This window comes from Parasteatoda tepidariorum, chromosome 4, assembly GCF_982258835.1.
Source record: "Parasteatoda tepidariorum strain Cologne lab strain chromosome 4, Ptep-v5.0, whole genome shotgun sequence".
In the NCBI taxonomy this organism is placed as follows: Eukaryota; Metazoa; Arthropoda; class Arachnida; order Araneae; family Theridiidae; genus Parasteatoda; species Parasteatoda tepidariorum.
In genome coordinates this window covers 93966645-93991368 of record NC_141758.1, presented here as the reverse complement: position 1 = coordinate 93991368, position 24724 = coordinate 93966645, and the positions used below count along the sequence as shown (strand labels likewise).

The 24724-nt window shown below is 28.3% G+C and overlaps 1 protein-coding gene across 1 annotated transcript in view; it reads left to right on the top strand.

The window, feature by feature from the left end:
• The window catches only part of LOC107436583 (protein lap4), an 88543-nt gene that overhangs the window by 57668 nt on the left and 6151 nt on the right, over nucleotides 1-24724 (top strand). Inside the window, exons 27-35 of the mRNA XM_016048347.4 lie at nucleotides 12803-12919; nucleotides 14429-14491; nucleotides 15654-15860; nucleotides 16555-16611; nucleotides 17948-18019; nucleotides 18100-18174; nucleotides 19866-20003; nucleotides 21548-21710; nucleotides 23173-23314. Coding sequence (XP_015903833.1) covers nucleotides 12803-12919; nucleotides 14429-14491; nucleotides 15654-15860; nucleotides 16555-16611; nucleotides 17948-18019; nucleotides 18100-18174; nucleotides 19866-20003; nucleotides 21548-21710; nucleotides 23173-23314 — 1034 coding nt within the window. The remainder of the gene's footprint in view (nucleotides 1-12802; nucleotides 12920-14428; nucleotides 14492-15653; nucleotides 15861-16554; nucleotides 16612-17947; nucleotides 18020-18099; nucleotides 18175-19865; nucleotides 20004-21547; nucleotides 21711-23172; nucleotides 23315-24724) is intronic.

Genomic DNA, 24724 nt, shown 5'->3' with positions numbered 1-24724 from the left:
TAACGGATTTTTCCGGTTTTCTGAATCACTACAAAAAGCCGTTTTTTTATTATTTAAACCCAACTAAAAAAAAAAAACAAATATTTGGAAATACTCTTAAAAAGAGGAAAAAACAATGAAGTAATACACTGATGATTATTTCCAAAATTATGGTAAAGTAAACATCTTTTAAAAAAAAAGAAAAGAAAAATCCTAAAATCTTATGAGGAAGAAAACATTTTTTTAAAAAAATGGCGGGAAAATGTATGGAATTTTGTTCCGGTTTTTTGGTTTTCTGATTTCCGGATAACGGGTTCTGTACTGTATATAAACTTTATTCAATTTGTTTCCTAATTTTAATAGTTTTTTGTTTTGTTTTTTGTTTAAGAATAAATAATATTTCGACTTAACAGCAAACTTATATAATGCTTAATGAAATAAGCACTGCCGTTTTACTTTTTTACAACGAATGTGTAATCTAGCAATAGAAAATAATATAAATTATACTCACCTGTTAAGCATATGGAAATGTTTGTTAGGTATGATGGTACAGTGCTTACTGTTGTGTGCCTTAAATATGCTTATTTAGATTTTTTGTTGTTTGAAAATTGATTTTATTTTCCTTCAAAAGTTATTTTATGGTGCATTCCTGTCTTATTTAGTTTTTCAGAGTTTCAAATAGCATGTGATGTGTTCTAAATACACTGAAATTCGTTTTTACTTTTAATTTACTTAGTATATTATTTCTTTATTTCTTGACCAAGTAAAAATTAGCACTGCTAATTAAATGGAAATTTTTTTCCATTCACAGAATTTCAAGACATAATTTTTCTTTCTAAATTAGCTTTTAAACAGAGCATTTGGGATGAATAAATCTGTGTTTTTGAAAATCGGCCAATGAATCTCTCTTTAGTTATATTTGCAGTGAACTAATCAATTGTGTTTAAAAAAATATTTTGATTTGTTCCATTTTAGTAGATGAAAAAATTATGATTAATTGACAAATGTTCATAATTGTTGAAATTGTAGATAACTTTAATTTTTTAATTGATGATAATTTGAGTTTTTTGATTAATAGTTTAAATTTTTTAATTGATAATTTAATTAATATTTTTAATCTTTAAAAATGCTGCTAGAATTGTAATTTATTTCTTTGATCAATTAAGCTCTTTTTGAATTGTAACTTCATAATCATTTAATTATAGTTTCCTAACTAAATCAATGTGAATAATTAAACTGTAAAATCTAATTTGTTGACAACTAATTTCTTTTATTCTAATTATTTTTAGTTTAATTAAAATTTTTGAAATAACATTAATATAAATCGATTTTGGATAATTGATTGATAAGCTGTAAAATAACTTTTTTTTTTTTAACTGAGTAACTTTTTCAATTTTCATATGACATGTTATAAAACAATTATCAATAAAGATTGGTGGTATTCTTATTGAACTTTATGTGTTGTACAATAAGTATATCTAGTACAATATAGTGAAAAATAAGATTTTGGACAAGCAATCTTGAAACACTTATGTCAATAAAAATATTAAAAATTGTTGAGCTTTATTGAAGATGATCTTTGATAAAGATATTCATTGATGTCAATTCTACCCTTCGAATTTCAATCTACTGTTTAGCTAAGTTATATAATTTTTAAAAAATCGAAGAATAATAAATAAACAAAATCTGTAAAAATTTAAATAGTTTGATTTAAAATTAAATTCTGTTCTAAATCTGTTCTTAAAATCCTTTTATTATTTCAAATAATATCATCACTTGCACTGAGTTCTTTTGATCTGTATTTATTCATTTTATTTATAAAAAAAATAAGAAAACAAGATTTGATTCTACAAGTAATAGTTATTTCTAAGAAAAAATGAACTTTTGACAATTATTTTGCCAATGATCCTATGAGATATCTCCAAGCACAGGAAATATCTCAAAAAAACTTATAATATTAGTAAAAAATGAAGCACCAGTAAAAAAAGTTTCAATAGAGAATATTGTAGAATGTTGGTGTATTAATTTATCTTCATTATTTCTCTATGAAGTATCATAAGAAAGGAGGAAAGTAAAATTTTAATGACTTTTTAAAACAATAAATATCTCTAAAATTATGCAATCAGCACACAATGTAATTTCATCCCATTTGCTTTGCTTACCTAATAAGAGGCAATGATTTGAGAGCGTCAGTTTTTTTCTGAAATACTCGGGTCCAAACATTTATGTGTCAATTTTTACTTTCTGCATTATTAATATGAAGGTAATAGAAGATTGTTCTGAACTCCACTATTTGAGCACAAACAGGAACAAAATTTAAATCTTGTATACCATTTTTAATAACTGAATCATTCTTGATACAGTCTCATTTGTATATATATTCATCAGCCCCAATGTATTTCACATGAATGTTTATAGTTATCTGTGACTTTTTATGACAAATAAAGATTGTCTGGTCCTCTCTTTTTTGTTTCTTTGAATGATTTTTTGTTTAAATTTATTCAAGACATTGTCATGTTAATTTAAAAATTTCACAACTTGGTACTTTTCAATTAATTGGGTGGAAGTGAATTCTAATTTTTTTTTTCTGTATTTATTTATTTATTTGAGCAATTTTGTTTTGTGTTCAAAAAACTGAATTGATGGGAAAAAAATAGAACTGTTGAATTTACTTTCGTCCATCTAACTGAAATGTACCCAAAATTAAATTGTTTTTAGAATATATCTTTATTTTCATTTTTCTTTATATTTATTTTTAAAACACAAAAAATACGAAATGTTAAAATTAAAAAAAACTTTTTTTTAGAACAACAATTTTAAAATGCAATAATATATCAACTATATTTTTATTAAATATCTATGTGAATGTCAAAAAATATTGCTTGTAATATTTGCCAAAAACCATTGGTAATTTCTTATGAAAACTTTTTAAATTTAAAAATTTTTATCAGCTGTTCTTAGATATATAAATGTCTTGGAAGAGTGTTTTCGTGGAAGTTTTTTTTTCCCCAACCTGTACTAATTGTCTGTCCTTAATGTATACTATTAAAATCTTGGTCTGAAACAGAAGTCAAAAAAGAATACTCATTAGTCATTAATGGTAATATTTAAGTGAGGTAGAAATAAAAACCTCATCGAAATCGAAGAATCATAGCTACTAGAGGTGTCACTGAAAACCACAGAAAAGAGAAATCAAAAAAAGTCAGTATTTTTAATATATTTGCCTTGTTGTTATTATTCAGATGATAATATTTCTTCGTTCAAGGCTCTTCCTAGTTTTCTGTGTCACATGGGTTTAGTAAAAACGAGGTTTTTTACTTGGTTTGTATTATCAGATCAGAATATATATCCGAACCATCGTACTCTGTTGCACTTTATGGCATGTGAACAAAATGCTTATATTTTTGGTAAATTTCAAAGGTCTCTAGCTATTATTTTCATGGGCTGCACCAAATTTTTTTGATGTTTTAAAGCAGAATAGGTCGAATTAGTGTTTAATAGATGTTAGTGAAACTTTTAATTCTAGATTTTAGCTGGTTTTTGAGATCAGCATTTGTCACGGTGAGTCTTTTGTTTATCTCAATGGTCAAATCACTGGTAGAGGTGATGATGGTTCTAAGATATTTTGTGAAACTCTTTTGAGGGTTTAATCATTTCTTCACTGTAAATAGCTGTGGATTTGGTGCACTGTCGGAAGTCTCAATAAATTTTCTCCATCTTTGTTTATTTTTAGGCCTAATTTACCAACTTTTAATGAACTCTTTTACTGTTTAATACTGTTTTTGTCTTTCCTTGTTTAATTATGAACTCCTTATGTTTATACTTATTTGACTTCATTTCCTTCAAAGATTTTAAGAAATATTAAGGCTGATTAAGAAATATTAAGGCTTATTTTTTAAAGTATTAAGGTTGTTTTTACTAAACCTTGCATGAATAAACTTTATTATATATTCCCAATTTTTTTTTAAATGCCATTCAATTTTAAACAAAAACTGCTTGTATTTCTGCATCAAATTTATTTATTTTAAATAGCTTTTAATTGAATGTCGCTTTTACCATGTGTAAAGTTATTGGTTGTATTTTGCTTGTTTTTATATTTCCTTACATTTGTTTGCAAAGTTTTGTTTTTCATTATTAAATATTTTGAGCATGCTTTTTGTTTATGTATGTTTTTGTTCTCCTTTAATGAAGTTATGTTTTGCACCTGACCACAAGACTGAAGCATCACTTTCATGAGCTTATTAATCGAGCATATTTATTATCTCATTTGCTTTGAAATATTATGATTATTATTTAGATAATTTTCTTTCTAATTTAGAACAGGAAAACATACAACCTCACTTTTACTGTTTAAGGATGTTCTTTGAAATTTTTATGCCAATAAATGACGATAAATAAAGCTACAGTTAAAATAGTTTTAGCTCAAATCAAAGCTTTAATTTTAAAGTATATAAAAAAGAATTGTCTTTGCATAAAAACAAGGAGCCTAAATATTAATTTAAAAAATTATTAAATTTATTGTATAGTTCTCAAATATTGCATGTTTTTTAGAGTTCCACAATTGCAGCTTTGAAATATCTTCAAATGTTAAAAAAATTAGATCATGAAAGCTTTTTATTTTCACAAAACTGTCACTTTTCTTCATTTAACGTTTTGCACTTCACAATTTATTATTTGTTAAAAATCGTTAAATGTTATAACTGCAGAACCTTCAAAGTACAACCTTAACAGTAAATTTTTCTTTTTGTGTGTTTGCCATGTCTTTAGAATTACTTTAGTAAATCAAAAAATTTTAATAATATTGTAAACTCAGCATGAAATCCAAAGATGATTCCTTGCAAAAAAAATTATTCATTTTGTATTATTAAATCTAGTAATAATTGATTCAATACTGATTACACTGGGGAACTAATTTTTTGTTGCATTTATACTAATACTTGATGTTGCCTGATTCAGATGTAGAATTTCAATCTGAAATTAGCTCTTCTCCTAACGCTAGATGTATTTTTTTAACTGTCTATTTGTTGTTGAAATTTAGAAGTTTAAAAACGTTTTATATCACAGGGTGGTGTAAATATTACGACAACTTTCCACGGAAGTTCAGTCGCATCATCAGTTTTAAAATTGGATGCTCGAAAATTTTGTATGCAACTGACGGAGCTTTCTTCGTATGACGCATTTAAAAGCACAGTTCATAATAGGAAGGTGCCCGTATCAGCATATGAGGACATTTACGGACATTGGTACCTATGAAATTTAAATTGAATCTAACTCTCATAGAAGTTTTTTGCAGCATTCGTGCGAGCCCCTGTTATATATAACATTTTAAAACTTGTACATGATTAAAAAAAAAAATTTAATAAGACTGAAAATGTCATTAAAAAAACTAGCTTGGAGAGAGAAACTGATTGCAGATTTGATATCAGCAACTTGAAAATATCTAAGGTTCGTTAAAAAATTTCATGCAATGGAAGACAAAAAGAATACTTTTTCCCCAGTGTTGTTCTAGTACAAAAACTTTGCTTTACACTGAGCAACATTTTTTTTTATGTTTAGTATGATATTCTGCTTGCTTATATGAATTGTTAATGTTCCATGTATGTGATGCAGTTATTTTTATTTTATATGCTAGATGTTTATAGTGTTTATTTTAACCTTGCTTCTTTTGCCTGTGTATTCCTTTTTTTTCTCCCTGAGAATGTGACTGTTTTTTGTAGCTCATTTGCCTGTTTCGTGCTTAATAATCGACATAATAGCATGGTAAGGGACATCACTGAGTTTTGCTCTTTTTTTCGGTGAATCAAAGTTAAGGGTGTTTTTTGTGTGTTTCCCTTTTTTCAAGAAAAATAAGAAACACAGTTTAAGTGCCTTAAACTAAAATGAAATGTAATTTTTAGCAAAAATCTGTTTAGCATTATTATTACACCATCATCATTTAACATTATCATTGACCAAATGCCAACATTTTTTAGCTGTACAATTAATTATTACGTGAACCGGAAAGTAATGTCTTTTCGGCGCATTTAATATTTGTCAGTCTTAAAAATAAAAATAAAAAAAATTTCCCCCGATCCGTCATTGAAAGGTTGTTGCTAACGACGGTGACTACATTACTGATTAGAAATAAAATCTTGATGACAAACATTAAATGCCCAGAAACGACATTACTTTCCAGTCCACCTAATACAATTGATGAATTTTCTTCTTATGGTGAACTGGGGGAAATTAGGCCTATAAAGCAGTATTAGAATAACTTTTTCAATATTGAAAAAGGGAGGTCACAGTGACCTCCCTTCCCGGCACCCCTTTCCCTGTATCAAACCTTAGAAAAGCAGACTATACTATATATAAGTGTATTTACCTCCATTTAGTCCACTTTTAACACTACAGTCTATGGAAAAATATTCTTTTAGAATTATTTTTTTTCCAATGCCCACCTGGAGAATAACCTTTCATCATACAGGCATCTGAAGGGCAGATTTTGTGGCCACTCTTTCAGGGGCACCATATTAGTTGTGACAACGTTGTTCCCACAATAAGGACAGATAGTATGGATTAAATGTGTAAAGACCCACATTGATTCAAGATAGTCATTACCGTTCAGAAATCCAATTAAATATTACGAGATTTTAAAAACTGTGTTGAAATTCGTAGCAATGACTGTCAAAGAAGCATTCAAAATTGGCATGTTATATTAAAATCAGATTTTTTTTTTTTTTTTTAAAAAAAAAGACGTGATTTTAAGAACTGTATAGAAATTAGTAGAGTTAATTATCGAAAAAACGATGATCAAAACCGCATAGAAAATGAATAGGCATCAATTGAATTTGCCAAAAACTAATTACCCAATTAGAAATTCGTGCGCACATCATAATATAGTATAAAAAATAACAAGATTTTTTAAAATCTTGTCGAAATTCACAACAATAACTGACTAGAAACGAAAAACAAACCATGTAAATTAAGCTGCAATGGAATTGGTGGCTTGAAAATACAGTACAGAACCCGTTCTCCGGAAATCAGAAAACCGGAAAACCAGAAAACCGGAACGAAATTCGATAAATTTTCCCGCCATTTTTTAAACAAAATTTTTTTTTTCCTTATAAGATTTTAGGATTTTTCTTTCTTTTTTGAAAGATGTTCACCTTACCATCATTTTGGAAATAATTAGTGTATTACTTCATCGTTTTTTCTTCTTTTCAAGATTATTTCCTAAAAAAAATTTTTTTTTAGTTGGGTTTAACAATAAAAAAAATGGCTTTTTGTAGCGATTCAGAAAACCAGAAAAATCAGTTATCCGGAATAGTGATGGTCCCGATCGTTCCGGATAATCGGTTCCCTACTGTATTGTACTATTAAAAGTCAGTTCTAAATTATGAGATTCTAAATTTGTGTGTCATAATAAAATCAAAGAAAAAATAATTTTTAAAACCGTGTAGAAATCTGCATCAATAAATGCTTAAAGACAAGACGATATACTAAATACATTGGAATAAGCGCAATTAAAACTTATTTGTCACAATTAGATCGCTTTAAAAAAATGATGCAACTTTATGAACCTCTTTAAAATCGATAGCATAAGCAGCCGGAAAAAAAAGTTTTAAAAAATCACATTCATTTACGTTGATTTGAAATTTGCGTGTAATAGTGCAGTATTTAAAAATCTTGAAAAAAAAGCATGTATTTACAATGGAATTACCTCAATTCAAAATTTACATGTAATAATTCAAAATTAAAATTAATGTCGAGTGAATTTGCTGGAATGGGGTGCCTGCAAGTAACGTAGTGTGGGTATCGCGATCCCATAAATGGTATAAATGGTTGAAGTGTGGCATTTGATTGTGCTAGCAACTATTTAAAAAATCACATTCAAGTTTTAAAAAATCACATTCATTTATGTTGATTTGAAATTTGCGTGTAATAGTGCAGTATTTAAAAATCGTGAAAAAAAAGCATGTATTTACAATGGAATTACCTCAATTCAAAATTTACATGTAATAATTCAAAATTAAAATTAATGTCGAGTGAATTTGCTGGAATGGGGTGCCTGCAAGTAACGTAGTGTGGGTATCGCGATCCCATAAATGGTTGAAGTGTGGCATTTGATTGTGCTAGCAACTATTCTTTCCATTCTATTTCGAGTTGGGCAAGTTAGTCGAGTATCAATTCTTTTAAGTAACACATTCTATATTCTTTCACAAAGACTTCAAATTTTTCAGTATATATTAACACAAAGACAAGCACGAAGCCATGTAGAACAGAAACTAATTGTGCATCAAAGTTACCAGGTTCACAAAACAAAATTATATCACGGTTACAATAAAATACATAAACAAATAATAAATGTAAGTTAAGTAAAAGATGTAAACAAGTAAGAATTATGTTTCATCAAATTCCATGAGCGATGTGGTGCTGTATTTAATTAATTCCATGTTATTTAAAATTCTAACTAATGTGGAGAAACTTAGCTCAACTTTAACAAGCCATTTTGCTTAAAACCGATCATCTATCGCTGATGTCGTAGGTCATATGTGTGGGTATCTGTGATAGTCTTCTTCTTAAAGTACCCAATTAGCTCGATTCATGAGGCGATAACGTCATGCACGATTTAGTTTTACAGACTTGTTCATTTCTTCAATACTGTTTTATGTTGATCAAGAATTAGTCATCACACTTTTTTTTTTTTTAGATAATTGGAACAATATTTTTAAAGCAAATGATTAAGTAAATTGTTTGAAATGATTATATATATATATATATATATATATATATATATATAATAAAATGAATTTAAATTTTTTATGTAATAAGACGTTTTGTATTAAAATATTGGAAAAATTTTAGGTATTTCATGATTTAATATTGCAATTTTTAATTGCTATAAATATTTTCTTAATGCACTTCATAAAATCTTCTATAATTTAATTTCTTCTGCAATTTTAAAAATAGGGATTGGCATTTATGGACTTGAAGTGCGTTTTTACAATATTTCTAATGAAATATCAACATGCTTGGGCTTCTAGGGCTAAAAAATAAAAAAATACATGCCAGCCACAGTTTTTATTCTTGGCATGTAAAAGTTCCATTTAGAAGGTAAATTCATTTATGAAGGGTTAAGAATAGTGTTCAATTACACTAGTGGTATATGGAAAAATTAAAGGTTGCCGCCAAGGTGATTAGATATAGCAAATGACAATTTAAAAATATGTCATTCAGCTCTTTTTTCGGCAAAAATGCACCAGTGTGCATTTTTTAATAAATATGCAATTAGAAATACTTTATATTCTTAAAATTACTTTCCATCCCACTTGATTCTTTTTTACATTGTAATGTTAGCTATATTTTAAGAAATATTTCAAAGGAAATATATTTTTAATATTAACAATTTCTTTAATCGTTTAAAATTTTTAAAAGGTGGTCACATGTCTTAAAAAGTGGCCATTATTATAAATACTACAATTAGCCATTGACCAGTAACTAAATTTCTTAATTTTGCACTATAACTATTAGACAAATTTATTTCACTGATAAACATACAAAATGGGAAGGAGGTCAAGTTATAAAGATTATTTTTATAAGATAAATTCAGCTCTCACTGATACTGGTGAACTTGACAGGTTTGATGTAAAAATGTAACTTTTGTAAAAAAAAAAAAGGGGGGGTCCTTTTATCATTATCATTATATTGCTCCAAGCCTTTCAATTTTATTTAGCTTGCATCTTGCAAAAGGCGCATGCTAAATATATCTAGTTGTCAAGCAAATGCAACCATTAAGCTATTGAGACTTAAAACCAAAAATTTATAATTACATATTTTTCCTGGGTATGTTATTCTATTGTTTTCAAAAATCTTTTTTTTTTCCTTTGTTTATTTTGTAAAAAAAGTGTAAGATTCAAGTTGCAAGAAAATATAAACAGTTTTAAACAATATTATGGCTGTTATAAACCTGACAAAAAATAAATGCCTGGAAAAGTAAATACATATCAGAAGTAAATGTTTTTAGGTTGAAATAAACTGGAACAGTCTTTCACTTTGAATATTTATTTTACAAATTTCTATGAAGTTAAATTTTTACTAGACCTTATTTGAAAATATTTTGTTTGAATAAGTTAAAATAGTTATATGCAAGTATTGATTTTATTATAATTTTTTTACAACTTCTAATTGATACTAATTAGTTGAAATAAATAATTAAAAAAGCAATGTTTTTACGCATACATTTTTTTTTTATAGTTCACATTACATTTTGGTATATTAATTTAAATTTCATGTTTCTCAGTTAAGTGTACATTTACAAAAATCGAACTAAAGAATGTTATTTGTTTTTGTGTAACCAATATTAAAAATAAATAGTAAAAAAAAATTTTAAGATAAATCAGTATTTTGTCAAAGAAAGTTTTATGTATTTTAATTGTTTGATTATTGTATTGAGTTTAATAAATAAACAAAATCAAGGAAATACTATTATTCTCTATCATTAAATCAATCTAAATTTAGAATATTCTATGAATCTTGAGAGGGAAAAAAGTTGTATTTGAACTGAATAAGAAAATTGATCTATTTTCAATCTTCTAAGAATAATAGTTGCACTCAATTCTTTAAGAACTCTTTTTATGGATTGGTGGTGGTGGTGGCGCACTTGTATGCTTAACCTTTTTGTTGCACATGATCCTGTCAACTCTTTCTATCTCACTGTAAGTACAATTTCTTTTCTCTCTAGGCTATACAGTTGACTCGCGTTATAACGACCCCATCGGGACTGCCCCTATCTGGTCGTTATATCAAATGGTCGCTATATCAAAATGAGCAAATTTGCTTTGAAAATCGGTCACATAATGGTTTTAAACGTCATAATGCATGCATATACTATTTGTGGTAAACATGTTATAAACCAAAAAAGGATAGGATGCATACATTAATAAAACATAATGACATTTTAACAATTGAATTACAACTGTAAACAATTAAGAATTTTATTTTAAAGTACTGATTAAAAAACATAGTTTGACAGAAAAAAAATCTAGTTTCTTATGAATTAATTTTTTGATGTACATAATTTGCGGTATATATAACGAATTTTTTTATGTACATAATCTGCAGTATTAGAAAGAAGAGTAAACCGAGGAACATAAACGAGGCTTTATTAGACGAAGACATTAATTTTTTGATGTGCATTAATTTGTTGAAGTAACATGTTAAGAGGACTTAACATATGTGTGCTTGTTCAAGGTCAACCATTCAACCCCACTTTCCAATAGGAAGTTAGAAAAGAGCGGTGTTCAAATTCAGAGAGGGTCGTTATATTAAGAGTTGACCTTTTTTACGGTCGTTATAGCAAGAGTAAAATAACGTTATCTTCTATGGATGTGAATTGGGACTCCTTCACAGGGTCGTTATATCATGTTGGTCGTTCTATCACAGGGTCGTTATAACACGAGTCGACTGTATATGTATTTTCAACTTTCTTGATACTAACATTAGAAAAACTTCTTTCATTTTTATCTTTTACTTTTCTATTATGTTTCATTACTAATATAATAAATGTGTAGGGAAAAATCTATGCTTTTGTGTTATATTCTCGGGGCTGTGTTTAGGAGTTTAGTGGCCCTGGGCGATGTAAGACATACAGGGTTGCGACTCCACAGGGAAAACCTGGAAAATACCAGGAATTAAAAAATCACCTAAAATAACAGGGAGAATGCCGGGAATTTTGAGTTTTTCTTTACAAACTGAGAAAATATAGAAAGTTTTGTTTCTTATTTCAGTCTTTTTAAAAAATGGTGATTACTCAAAGTGTAATCTATGGAATATTTAAGGATATTTGGGCTCTACCAAACTATTTCATTTAGTATAGTATGTTCAGCTGTTCCTTTTTTCTTTTTTTTCTACATTTTTCCAGCAATGAAAACTAGTATAGTTAGCCCAATATAGTTCAGACAAGAGCACAGTAATTGTGTTTGCTCTTAATATATTGTGTATAATATGTACAGGGAGAACGCAGGGATTTTTTTTCCCTTCCAGATTTGAGTGGCAACCCTGTGTTAGTAGCTTTCTTTAATTTCTAGGTATGGAACATGCTGTAAATTTGAAAAAGAAAATTATACTAATTTTAAGTACAAATATAAGAAATACAAACTAGCAGCTTTGCAATTACAGCTAGGGCCATAGTAGCCTTGGGGGTAAAGCATCATTCTACGGTCCAGAGGGTCTGGGGTTTGATCCGCAAAGACCCAAGTACATGCGAGATATATATCTGCTTCCAAAATCTGTGAAATTGCGAGTGCTGTGGTCAGTCGATAAACAGTACCATGGGTACAAGGATATAAAAAAAATTTCTTTCTTCAGATCTGTGGCTAAATTAAAGTGACTTTACGAATAGATGGTTGGCCATCTGTCCAGAGGGCTCTGAGTTAAGTTTCACCTGTAATTCAACAGCACATTTACAACTATATAGTTATATTGTGGTATGAAGTACCTGATTTTGTATACCATAAATTGGTGTTTGGTTTAACGCTAGTTATAATTTTTTATTCCAATAGATTTTATATTACCTATCCTTGAAGATAGTTTTTGGTTGCTTCAGTGAAGCAATTTTCGTTGTGGTACTTAATTATAGTTTTTGCTTCAATTGATATTCAAAATAACTTTTACTCTAAAAGTGCTGGAAGGTTTAATAAAAAATATATTTTCTAAAAATTATTGCTATTTTTCAATTTTTGTATTTATAAACCATTTTTAATGTTAGAAATATCTATTTTCACTTTTTTTTACTTCTGTATTTGCAGTATTGCACTTATTGATTTTTTAATATTTTTTTTTAAAGGAAATTGTGATTAATAAGCATCCCAATGAAAAATTGGGCATGGGCATTAAAGGAGGCGTCGGAGGTGAAAATGGCAACTTCAAAGATAAAGAAGATGAAGGAATATTCATTTCATGGGTAATAATTTCTAAATAATAATAAAAAATTGCTTCATTTTTAGTATGTCAAACTGAATTTCAAAATGTGCTAAATTTAAAAAACAAAAAGAAAATTAATAATAAATTGTAGTTTTAACACATAAAACGTGTTCCATGGCAATTGCTGTCTGCTCATATTTTTAGAATTCTTGTCAAAAATGAAGCCTAAAAAGTGCCCACATCAATAGTCCCAAATTAATGTTCACGGGTAGGTGAAACAGAAATGTCATTTGTCAATGAAGAAAGTAAGAAAAAATGCATCAAAAGATTCATTAAAATTATGTTTTTATAATAATCTTCATTTAACTCTTCTCTGATTCCTCCGACAATCAAATTTTGATGTTTTGAGTAGAGTTTTTATTTTATTTCCTCACTTATTTCTGTGATCACTTTCTTACAGGAATTTTAAAATATATATTTAAGGCAAACATTGTGAATTACCCTGAACAAATAGAATGCAAATCATAAACAATTCTGTTAGCGTGATTGAAATCAATAAAAATGAATTAATAGTTTAATAACTAAAAACGGAGATTTCTAAATTTTATAATCAATAGTAACTTAAGTAACTAACTAGTAGTAACTTAAGTAGTAACTTAATTCCAATAGTAACTTTATTTTTTTTTTAAAAATTGTTAGCTTTTTTTTTTTTTTTAATTAAAAGCTGTTTAGTTTCTTCATTATTACTTGTCATCGTTTTCACCGAAAAAAATTTTTATAGCTATTTTGAAATTTAATTTATGGATCATTGTATAATTTCGATAAAATAAGAATTGTAACTAGTTAAGGTTGCGAAAATCGACCTCGCCGACTTGTCATTGGCAATTAAATATTTAGGGCTGGTTGTTACGTTTTCTATCTGACCAAAATTTTCCAGTGATCTATCCAAACTATCCAAAATTTTCCAGTGATAGCATTTATATGTAGAATTCGGAGAAAATATCAGTCTGCAACTGCGGCAATTATTTGTGAACAGAAGGTAAATTGATTTACTTGAATTTTCCTGGATCCGTCCTATCATATTTTAACATTGACAAATGGTATTTTTGTGCCGAAAGGCAGCAATATACATGTATACAAACGTGAATTGTTATAAATATGGCAAAATTTCTGATATTTATCTTATTTCAATCACTTTTGATGATATTGGAATCATTAAAACCATATGACAACCTTATTTTAAATAAATATTATTTTTTGCTATAAATGTTTTTCTATGACCTTTTATGTTTTTGGTCACCAAAATGTTCTTCATACTACATTTGTTAACATTTTAAAAATTATTCATAATTTTTGTGAAAATAGTTGCAAGTAAAAATTTTAATCTGCCTGGACCTTTAAAACTGAAATTTCATACCATTAACAGAATTGCGAAATAAATTTTTAAGAAAATCTTAAACGCTTCACATGTAGCTATCAGAAGACATTACAAATTCTTGCTTTACTTGCGTAGATTTTTACTTGGAACTAATTTGCATCTTTCATTTAGGTAAACTCTGATGGTGCAGCTGGTTTGGATGGCAGATTATTACCTGGAATGAGAATTGTTGAGGTATGTTTTTTATTGAATTAATTTTTGTATTGGCAAAATATTTCTCATTTGTTTTTGTCTCTTTTTGAAGCGCACCATATATCAATTTGAGTTATGCCAAAGTTATATTTCAGTTCATTCCAGGTTAAGTAATTCACAATGTTTGAAATATAACTAAAAATAGTTTTTTTTTTTTTTTTAATTTAACTGTATTTAATACTAAATTATTATCATGATTTGTTATAATGAAAAGAATTCAGTATTTCTTTTGAGATTAAAACTATGTATGAAAAAAAAAAAACGCATTCTTAAACTAAAATTAAGATCTTTGTATGGATGGTGTTTTCTACATTAGGGTGCAATGCAGTCTCTTTACTGACTATACTTCCAGGTTACTGTTTCCGGTGTTTTTCAAGCTGTTTAGCTCACAATGTGATCATTGTGTTTTGAGACTCTCTTGAGTTATATGCTTGTATTTGTTATCTGATTTATTATTTGTATATAAAAAAAAAAAAATTGCTATAAGAATCATCATTTGAAAACCTGTCATTTCAAGATGTAAAAATTGTCATTTGAGAAAAAAAAATCCTCATTTAAACACTTCTTATCCTGTCAACACAACTTCGTAATTTAAACCTAAATTATAATTTGTAAAATAAACTTAATCTTGCTGTTCGAATTACATGCTAACACTTAATGTATGATGGCGCACGACTCGCAATAAGAACAAACAGTAATAAATAAGTAAAAAAGAGGCCAAATTGGGATCACCAAAAGAGCAAGTTCTTTCTAAATCTAGCATCGTAGCCATGTCGTCTTTTTTAAAAAGACATCTATTAATAACTAAAACAAATTTTCACTTTAAACTCACCAGAATTACTTAATATCTTATGAAATACAGCAGATTTGAGCCCAGAAATTATATAATATAATTTATTTCTTTTATTAAAAGCAAAATTATCTGTTAAAAAAATATCGCCTCGCAGCATAAGGTAAAGTAAGCAGCTGTACACTTCCTAACCGGAAGTAGAGCAAGTCAAGAGCGTGAGGTTGTTGTTTACATTTATAGTGAAAACACCACCCATTAGGTTAGCTGCTTTTATATGAAACTTACTGTAAAAGGTACACGTACATGTCTTTGTCGTTTTTGGTAAATTGTATTAATAAGAAATTGTCTTAATAGGTAAATGAAACATCTCTGTTAGGAGCAACATATCAGGAAGCTATTACAGCCTTACGTACAGCTTGTGATACTGTTCGACTAACTGTATGCGATGGATTTAATGAAACATCTTGTGAAGATAATCTCGAATTACCTGTCACAATGAAAAGTTTTCATTCGTCATGTTCCATTGATAGAGATGATGAAATGATGAGTGTTATCAGACAGGTAAATTATTTCTGTTTCATCTCGTTGTCAGAAAACTTTGTTTTTTTTTTCTTGGCAACAAAGAAAAAATTTCTTCAGTTGCCTGTCATTATTATTTTTTGGGGGTGGGTGGGGGGGTCATAAAATCTGTATGGGCAATAGAAAAGGAAATAGTTGTCGAGCCACTTCTCTAATCTACCAGAAGGCACTTGCGTTTTTTTTTTTTTTTTCCCAATTGAATGGCAGTATGGCTTTCAGGCTTCAAAAAAATATATATTATAATCTATGTGAGTTTTGTTACGGCGAAATAGATGTTAGCTTCTTATTCACCCATGTATTATGTGTGTTACATAACAAAAAAAATTTTGGCAAACACAAAAAAAAAGTAGGAGTAAATGTGCTTTTTTGTGCTGGAAAGTAATCAGTGTGTACTCCAGTCTAAGTTTGCTATCGACAGTAAATGGTTAAGCATTTACTGTTTAGTGACTTAGTTTATAGTGAAAGTTATATATTTGATTGAAATTGTTAGGATTATTCACAGTATTATGGTTTTTAAGGCTGTGCTTAAAAGGACGTTAAGAAGAGTTTGTGTCTAAACTAAACAGGATAATATTTATATAATCACTATCTAAAAATAAAGATTCCTAGTTAAATTGAAACTTATTTTGCTAATATTTATATTTGAGTCCAATTTTTATTAAAATTTTATTTTTAGGAACAAGAAGTTTTAAAAGAAACAGCTCAGTGGGAAAAAGAAGATATGGAAAAGATGGTGTGTAACTTTTATTTTAAACTTCAGATTATATCTTTTGAATTTTATATTCAGCAATTAAATGATTTCTTTCAAAAAAAGGTTGCTCCATTTTAAAACTCTAATAATATGGAAAGTTGCTCAATTTACATAAATTATATATATATTTTTTTAATGTATCCAAATTTATGATAACCTAATTCTGTGCATTGTGTTATTACTAACACCGGAGAATTCGCCGTACCTTTTTTTTCCTTTCTATCAAAATATGAAAAGAAAGTTACCGACCCTCAAGTTAAGATTATCGTTCTGCGTAAATAAATTTTGATGCATTTAAACTTGTAGCAGACACGCCCCACTCTATTTGAGATCTATCACCTTGAAGTCTAATGAGCATATTGTTTTTTTTTTTATTATTTTGTTTCATTTGTGGTTTTTTCTGTTTGAAGGAAGAAATAGCTTGAAGTGTACTCAAAACACAAACGACTTGTATGAACATGAAAGTCAGGCTAACTCCATTGTTTTGATAAGTTGAGTTGCACTACTATTCAAATAATAGCTGTCGTGTAATAGACAAAGTTGCAGAATAACCACAAAAATACAGAATTGCTTGCTACTACAAAGTACTCCCATACTGTTGTTGCTTGTCTGTGATTTATAATTAATAATTTTTTTTAAAAAATCTACTGAGCATGCTTATAATGTCTGACGTTAAGAAGCTTGAAGTGCTTGAGAACATGACAGGGTGCGTAGTGTTTTTAAAAAGTGCCTAAAGGTGCTTATTTTTGATTTACGTTTTAAAAAGCCCTCAAAGGTGTTTTTTTTTTATTCAGAGTTTGTAAAAAGTGCTTAATTTTTTCTATCCTTCAAAAAAGATCTCCTTTGCTTTGTCGATTGTCGTTCTAAATTACAAAAAATACATGATTTTTCACAATTTTCTCTGCAATAATTATCAGAAGCTAGTTATTTTATCATGATTATGTAAAGGTTTTGGAAATATTTTTGAATTTTATTGATTTTTTGTTTGTAAATTAAGAACTTACAAACGATAGAAGGAAAAAAAATTATTACTGTGCAGATCCTAATTCTGATTTTTTTTTTTTTTTTTTTTTGGAAAGTGACTTAAAAAAATTTTTGAGTGCTTAAAAGGTGCTTATTTTTTATGAAAAATCTGGCTACGCACCCTGCATGATAGTGTCAATAAGTTGAATTTGAAATTCGGAATAGCTAAAAAAAAAAATTTTAACTAAAAATTTCAACTTTATGAGAAACTTACTAAATTCAATGGACTTTTGTCATTAAAAAAAATTTTAATTTATGTCAGTGGTTTTATAATTATTCATTGTTATCAATTTAGGAACAACATAGAGAAAAGGAAAATGAAGTATGCGATGGATATGAACAGAAATTGGATCCAGCTTCTGTTGATGTAAGCATTTTCATTCATCTTTTTCTTATATATTATGAAACTTCTTTCTTTTATACTCAATATTTTTATTATTATTTTAGATCAGATACTCTAGTGCTGAGAATATCCTAAATTGTACTGATCAAGTTATGTATAGTACACCTGTGAAAGTGGAGGTGAGAAAAATTCTTAAAACTTCTCTATTTGCTTTCCCTAATAATTAAAAAAAATAAGTATTTCATAACCATTATCTCTTATGCAGGGTTTGTAGTTGCCCTGATATTCCTGATTGAAAATATTTTGGCCTTATTCTTCCTGAGTTTTAGCTTTGCATTCTGATATTTTTGATTTTTTGTGTATGATCAGAATAACCTACTTTATAAGAATACAATTCTCTTAAATTGAGAAAGTTCCCTTAAAAAATCCCTATTGAAATAGAAATTTTGTGCAGATTATTGCTTGCTTGAATATTTAAATAAGTGTCTCTAATACATAAAAAAAGCGAGCCTCATTTATAAAATTCAGTTAACAATCTTTGATGAAGTAAATGCCTATTACTATTCGAAATTGGGAATGAACATAATAAATAACATTTCATGATCATTTGATGAGGAATCAAAACTGGAAGACATTTCAGTTTTTCTATTTTGATGGTTAAAAATCCCTGAAACCCCCTATGTAAAAAATATTTAGTATATTTTGTAACAATTATCATAAAATATATATTATTTCGTAAAATCTACTGGAATTTTTTCTTTTCCGTGTTGGCAGCTATGTAATGAGAATTTTTCAAAAAAAATAATGAATGGAAAAATTTGAATTTCTGATCCAACACCTTTTTATTTTAATAACTAACTCTAGTAAAAATCGTAAAATTTGAACAATTTTGGAAATTCATTCATTATGGGAAAAAGAAACTCGATTAACAGTTTTAAATCGTTAAATTCTAATGGTGATGAATTCAGGTGTTGTACTCTTACTTATTTTAAGCAAATCTAGTAACAGATCTCCTTAAGTGTACTTTTATAGTGTCACAGTTTATGATTTGTATCTTTTACTTGCTTTTAAAATTATCAATTTCAATCAAAAGTACAGTAGTCATACTGTGTAATTTTTAAATTATAAATTGTGGGATCATCCACTAAACTGTGTTTTCATTTTAAGGTTATTGAAACTCCAATTTAAAATTATTTAATAAAAGAAATCTTGAACTAATTGAAAAATTTTAATTGCACATTTTTATTAAAAAATGTGAACCAATTATAAGTTTTTTTTTTTTTTTAATACAGCAGTTCTATAAAAATGTTTCTTGTGTTGATTTGAAACTATTATGAGTTGTTCAGTATTGATGCAATTAAACTAAAAACTTTTTAAATTTGTTTTTAACAAAGTAACTCTGAAATAAAAATTATTTTTTATATTCCTTTTTTGATAAATTTGCTTTTAATGCATATTATTGTAAGCAAATTAAATTTTTTTTAAAATTTACCTTTTAAAAGTATATTATATGTATACAATTCCAAAAAGTTGTCCTGATTTTTTTCTTTGACCCACTGCAAAGCCTGTTTATGCAATCATTATAAATTTGTGTCATAGTTGATAGCGATGTAACGCATATTCAGTATTTGGCCCTTTTGTCAAATGATTGGTCAAATATTCAGCAAAGTATTTTTCTTTTTTACCAAATCATTGTTGCCTACTTTCTTAATTATTGATAAGTGTTACATTATAATCCCTCTATATCCCTGACTTATTTTCCAAGCATTTTTTTATGACTTTCTTGGTGAATCTGGCCCTACTTATTGATTCAACATACTTTATGAATTGACTGCCATATGTAATGCAAACCTATTTAAAACATTTTCAGGGAAGAGATATGCCATCTCCTATTCACTTTAATTCTCCTGATGCTGATTTAACTGTAAGTACAGATGAATCCATGGTTGATCCTATTCACAGAGCTAGACTTCCTGGTGCAAAACCTGTTATGCCAAAACTATCTAAAGTAAGTCTGCTTTTCAAATATTGACTGCAACAACATGTGATTGCAATAATTATTAATGTCCAAGAATTTAAAAAAAGAAAATTCCCTTAAATATCGTAAATTTAATAAATAATTTTTGTCTTCCCAAGCTTTAAAAGGAAGGGGACACTTGAGGTAGCAATATTTAAGTTCTCTATACTTGTAGCAATAGACAGTGATAAAAATACTAAAGCTAGTGAAGCTTTTTACTCCTGAAAGGTGCATCTCTGCCCTCCATCTTCTCCGGCATATTCCAACTCTGCCAATGAAATTGACATACGTGCCAAGCCTCCTGTTCTTTAACCAAGACTCCTGTGTTTTATGATTCTCTCCCGTGTACTCATTTTTTTTTCTTCCAAATTTCTTTGTATTTTTTGAAAACATTTAAATTTTTTTTAATGATAGATATCAGCTAATGGCAAAAAAATACTTCTCTTATTCCTCAACAGATGGCACTATTGCCAGAAGTGCAGTTCAATCACTACTATGCAGACTAAACTAGAGAATGCTGTTGTGAGTTGTTTATTCAGTGAATCGTTTTTTCTCCGATAACAAATTAATAATCATACTTGCTGTATTGTTCTCCGCCTACCTCTCCTCCTCTTTCACTCTGGTGACCAGGCCAAATGATTTTCAATATTTTTTTCTTCAAGCATTTTTTAAAGCCATCTATTTAGTTTTCTTCTTGCTTCGTTAATTTTGTTAATTTCACAATATTCAAGCATTCTGATTTCCGTATCTTGGAAGTCCTGCAGTATACTGATTGTAAAGACACGGTTCTAAGAAAAGTGAAGCATCACTGGCTGTGGTCAATGAACGGGTGGGGGACCACTTTGATCAGTCGCCTCGCGACAGAGGATGTGTGGTGATCGTCCTGGTTAGTCTGTTCTACAGTAAAGTGCTAGACTACTTGTGCACATCGCGGGCTACCAAAGTAGGGGAGCCATCTCCTCTGCAGAGGTTTAAAATTTTGATGGCGTGTCTTTCAAATCATCCTCAGGGATGTTTCCCTGACCGTCACCAAACCCATTGCGCAGCTCTGTGACCTGTAAAATATTATTACTACCACTGTACCTTAAAAAGAATTCTGAAAAAAACTTAAATAACTGTAAAATTAATTTTTTTTGTAAAGAGTATATTTACAAATATCAGATTTTTAAATAATAAATGAATTGAAGCTAATGCACTAGTCTACTAGATCATTTTGATTACAATCCCTAAGGAAGTGAAATTTAAAAATGCTGTAAACTACCAGAAATCAGTTCCAATTCAGATCATTCAAATCATATCAGAAATCAATTTTCTTCTCTTAAGTTTCCTCTTTATTACTTTGTGTTTCCCATGTTGGGCCCTCCATTAAATCATTGTGAGTGTAGTGGCACAAATATAACATGTGATTAATTGTATAACAAGGTATAAATCTGTAACATAATTCCTGGTGTATGCAAATACATACTTATTTAAAGACTTTTTTTTTTTTTAATATTTAATTCTAGTGTGTAATAAATATATTTTCAAAATTAAAGGTTGCCATTCCATTTGTTGATGATCCTGAGCAATTAACATTCAGTGAGAAAAAGAGAAGGTTTGAGTTAGTTACTAAACCCATTCAAGCACCCACGATGGTTGATGTAAAGCAATTTAGTTACTTTACACCAGCTGAATTGGAAAGGATGAAAGAAGAAGAGGGTATGTATGAAACAAATTTGGTGCATGAAATGGTGATGGTTTCTATTTATCTGTAGCGTGGTTAACTTAATTGTATGGTTACAGCTCTAGTCCACCATATGGTTGCAATAGCTCCACTTAAAAACCAAACTTTTACACCAAATTTCTCTTCTCAATCCTGGCTAGGATTTTGAATGAAGGGCTGTTAAAATGTTATGTAAGCTTCTTTTTTTTTATACATACCCTCTCTTCGGCATATGTTAGAAATTCACAAATCCCCTCTTGTTTTTGGCTTTAACTTTTATTGTAGTAATCTAGTTTTCGGATAAAATTCAAATAAAATCTGTTACTTAGTGAGAGGCAAAATTTAAGTATAAATTTATTCTATAAAAGTTTGCAACTCTTTAATGAAATTTTTTCTAAATTTAATTCCTTCTCTATCATATATATATATATATATATATATATATATATATATATATATATATATATATATATATATATATATATATATATATATATATATATATATATATATATTTTGCTAAAAGTTATATGTTCTATCCTAAATTCAAAAATGCAAAATGTTTTTGTCAGCAAGCAATTTTTCACTTAACCTATTGGTGGTGTGGTGAAATCTGTTATGTCCTGTCCACTTGGGCATCAGAGCGTAAAAATTACGTTTAACACAAAACTGAATTAACATATTACCTATGACTTGTGGTAGCAAAATTACAGAAAGTACAAAATGATTTTCATTTCAATTCAAGGTGGGAAATCTCACTACAAAAATTGGGACTAGTTGTACCATCTTAGCTATATTCAGCAATACAAAAATATTAGCAGGATTTAAAGAAGTGTGTATAAGTAGCGACGAATTGAGTTTCAATGATGCAATTTTTCTCTTCATCACATGGCATGTGACGCCGACCATACGGGCACAAAATCACCGAACATATGAGATGCAATGCCAACAGCGAAAGGGCTAACTGTTATTTCATTTTTTAAAATTATTTCAACATAATTTTGTTTGCATTTTAAAAAAAATTAAAAATAAGTAGATTTTAGGATCTTGCATAAGTTAAAGAATTTTGGATCTTACATGAAGAGGAAAACCGGGAAAACTTTCCACAGTTATCCCGACATCAAAGAGATTCTAACTCATGATAGGTCAATCACTTAGATCGGTGCGAGACGGGAGCAGTATTCATATTTACCAGCCATCACTTGGGATTCAAACCGTAATCACCTACCTCATTGGGAAGCGAATGCTGTATGCCCTGAGCCATTTTAGCTTACATAAGCATAGTGCTTGTAACTGTGCTGCCTGCAAATATAAGCAGATCACCCCTCCCTCCTGTAATTTACGTAATATTTAAACGGCCTCTAAATGTCATTCAAGAATTTCCGTACATCTTCTTTCTATGCCCATGTTATTTTAAAATGTAGTTAATAATCTAAACTTAACTGTGTATTCTTATAGAAAGAAAACTTGCTTCAATGACGGAGGAGGAATTGAAGGTATACCACTCATTAGAAGAGGAAGAATTGAATGAAATCATTGACAATAATTTATTCCACATGAAGAAAGTTACTCTAGAAGATGGTGCAACTATACAACAATGGTATGTGTTTGAATTTTTTCTCAGTTGTAAAGTGATTTAATTTTTTAATTTTCTGTATTACTAAATGCATTATAATCACCTAATTTATATTATGATTGCTTTTTCTCTCTTTAATTGTGGTCCTAATGTTTTTGTTGTGTTAAAGTGTACAGATTTTTTAGTGAAAATATTTTTCTTACAATAATTATTATTCAATCATGTGTTGTTTTGTCTAATGCTAATGTTCATGTGAAATCTGTTAAAAGGAAAAAGAAATAACTTTTTTTTTCTTTCTTTTAGGTAATGGTTATGTTTAATTAAAGTACTTAAATTTTAGTTCTATTTCAATATTAGATGTTGGTAAAATAATTCTATGGAATCTTGAATATTTATTTAATGGTGTTGAATTTCTGTGTTTACCAGTAGTAATTTGCTGTATTAGTGGGGAAAAGTAATAAAAAATTCATAAAATGTGTTATTATTAATTAATCATAAAATAAGTAGTTATGTCTTTAAAAATATGTATTGTATTAATGTAATACCATTAAGAGCCCCCAAAACCTCAACGTAGAATTCTTTGTTGCACTTGCATTATAGATTTCATACTAAATTTAGATTTAATAATTTTTCTTTTCAAAAACAAATTATCTCTTAATGAATTGTTAAACCTACATTTAAAAAAAATAATAATTAGTATCAGCTATAATCTCTTTACAAAACATATTTTCTCATTTGAAACCAATGGCTTTGAAAAAAGGAACGAAAAAGTTTTCATACAAATGACCCAAAATATTACTCTATTTGAAAGTGTGGCTTGGTACCTTTTTAACTCTTGGATTATAATCAAAAATACTCTTTGTTTATTATTCTAGATAATTTACTTGTTCTCAGGGATCGCAGAATCTGCGGGGGCAGAGGGGATTAAAGGATTTTTAAGCTCAAAATTTTTCACTCAATATTTGTATAATTAAATATACAACTAAAAAAAATTATAATATTTTTGTGTCTAAATTCTTGAAGAAAAAGAAACTATTTCAAGCGAGTCCCCAAATTATACCTTACTCATCTTCCCACAGAAACAATATAGGACCCTATTGCTGATCGAAGGTAAAAATTCTTAGTTTCAAATGTTACTGCTAAATCCAAATTAGCGCAAATGTTAAAGATGCAAATTTGAATTCTTGATAGCCATTTTGTGAGGTTCAGATAATTCAGACCCTCATAAGATATATATATATATATATATATATATATATATATATATATATATATATATATATATATATATATATATATATATATATATATCCATATATATATATATATATCCATATATCTCCATATATATATATATATATCCATATATCTCCATATATATATATATATGGAGAGGGAGAGAGCCCCCTCCCCACCATTGCAATACTTCCACAT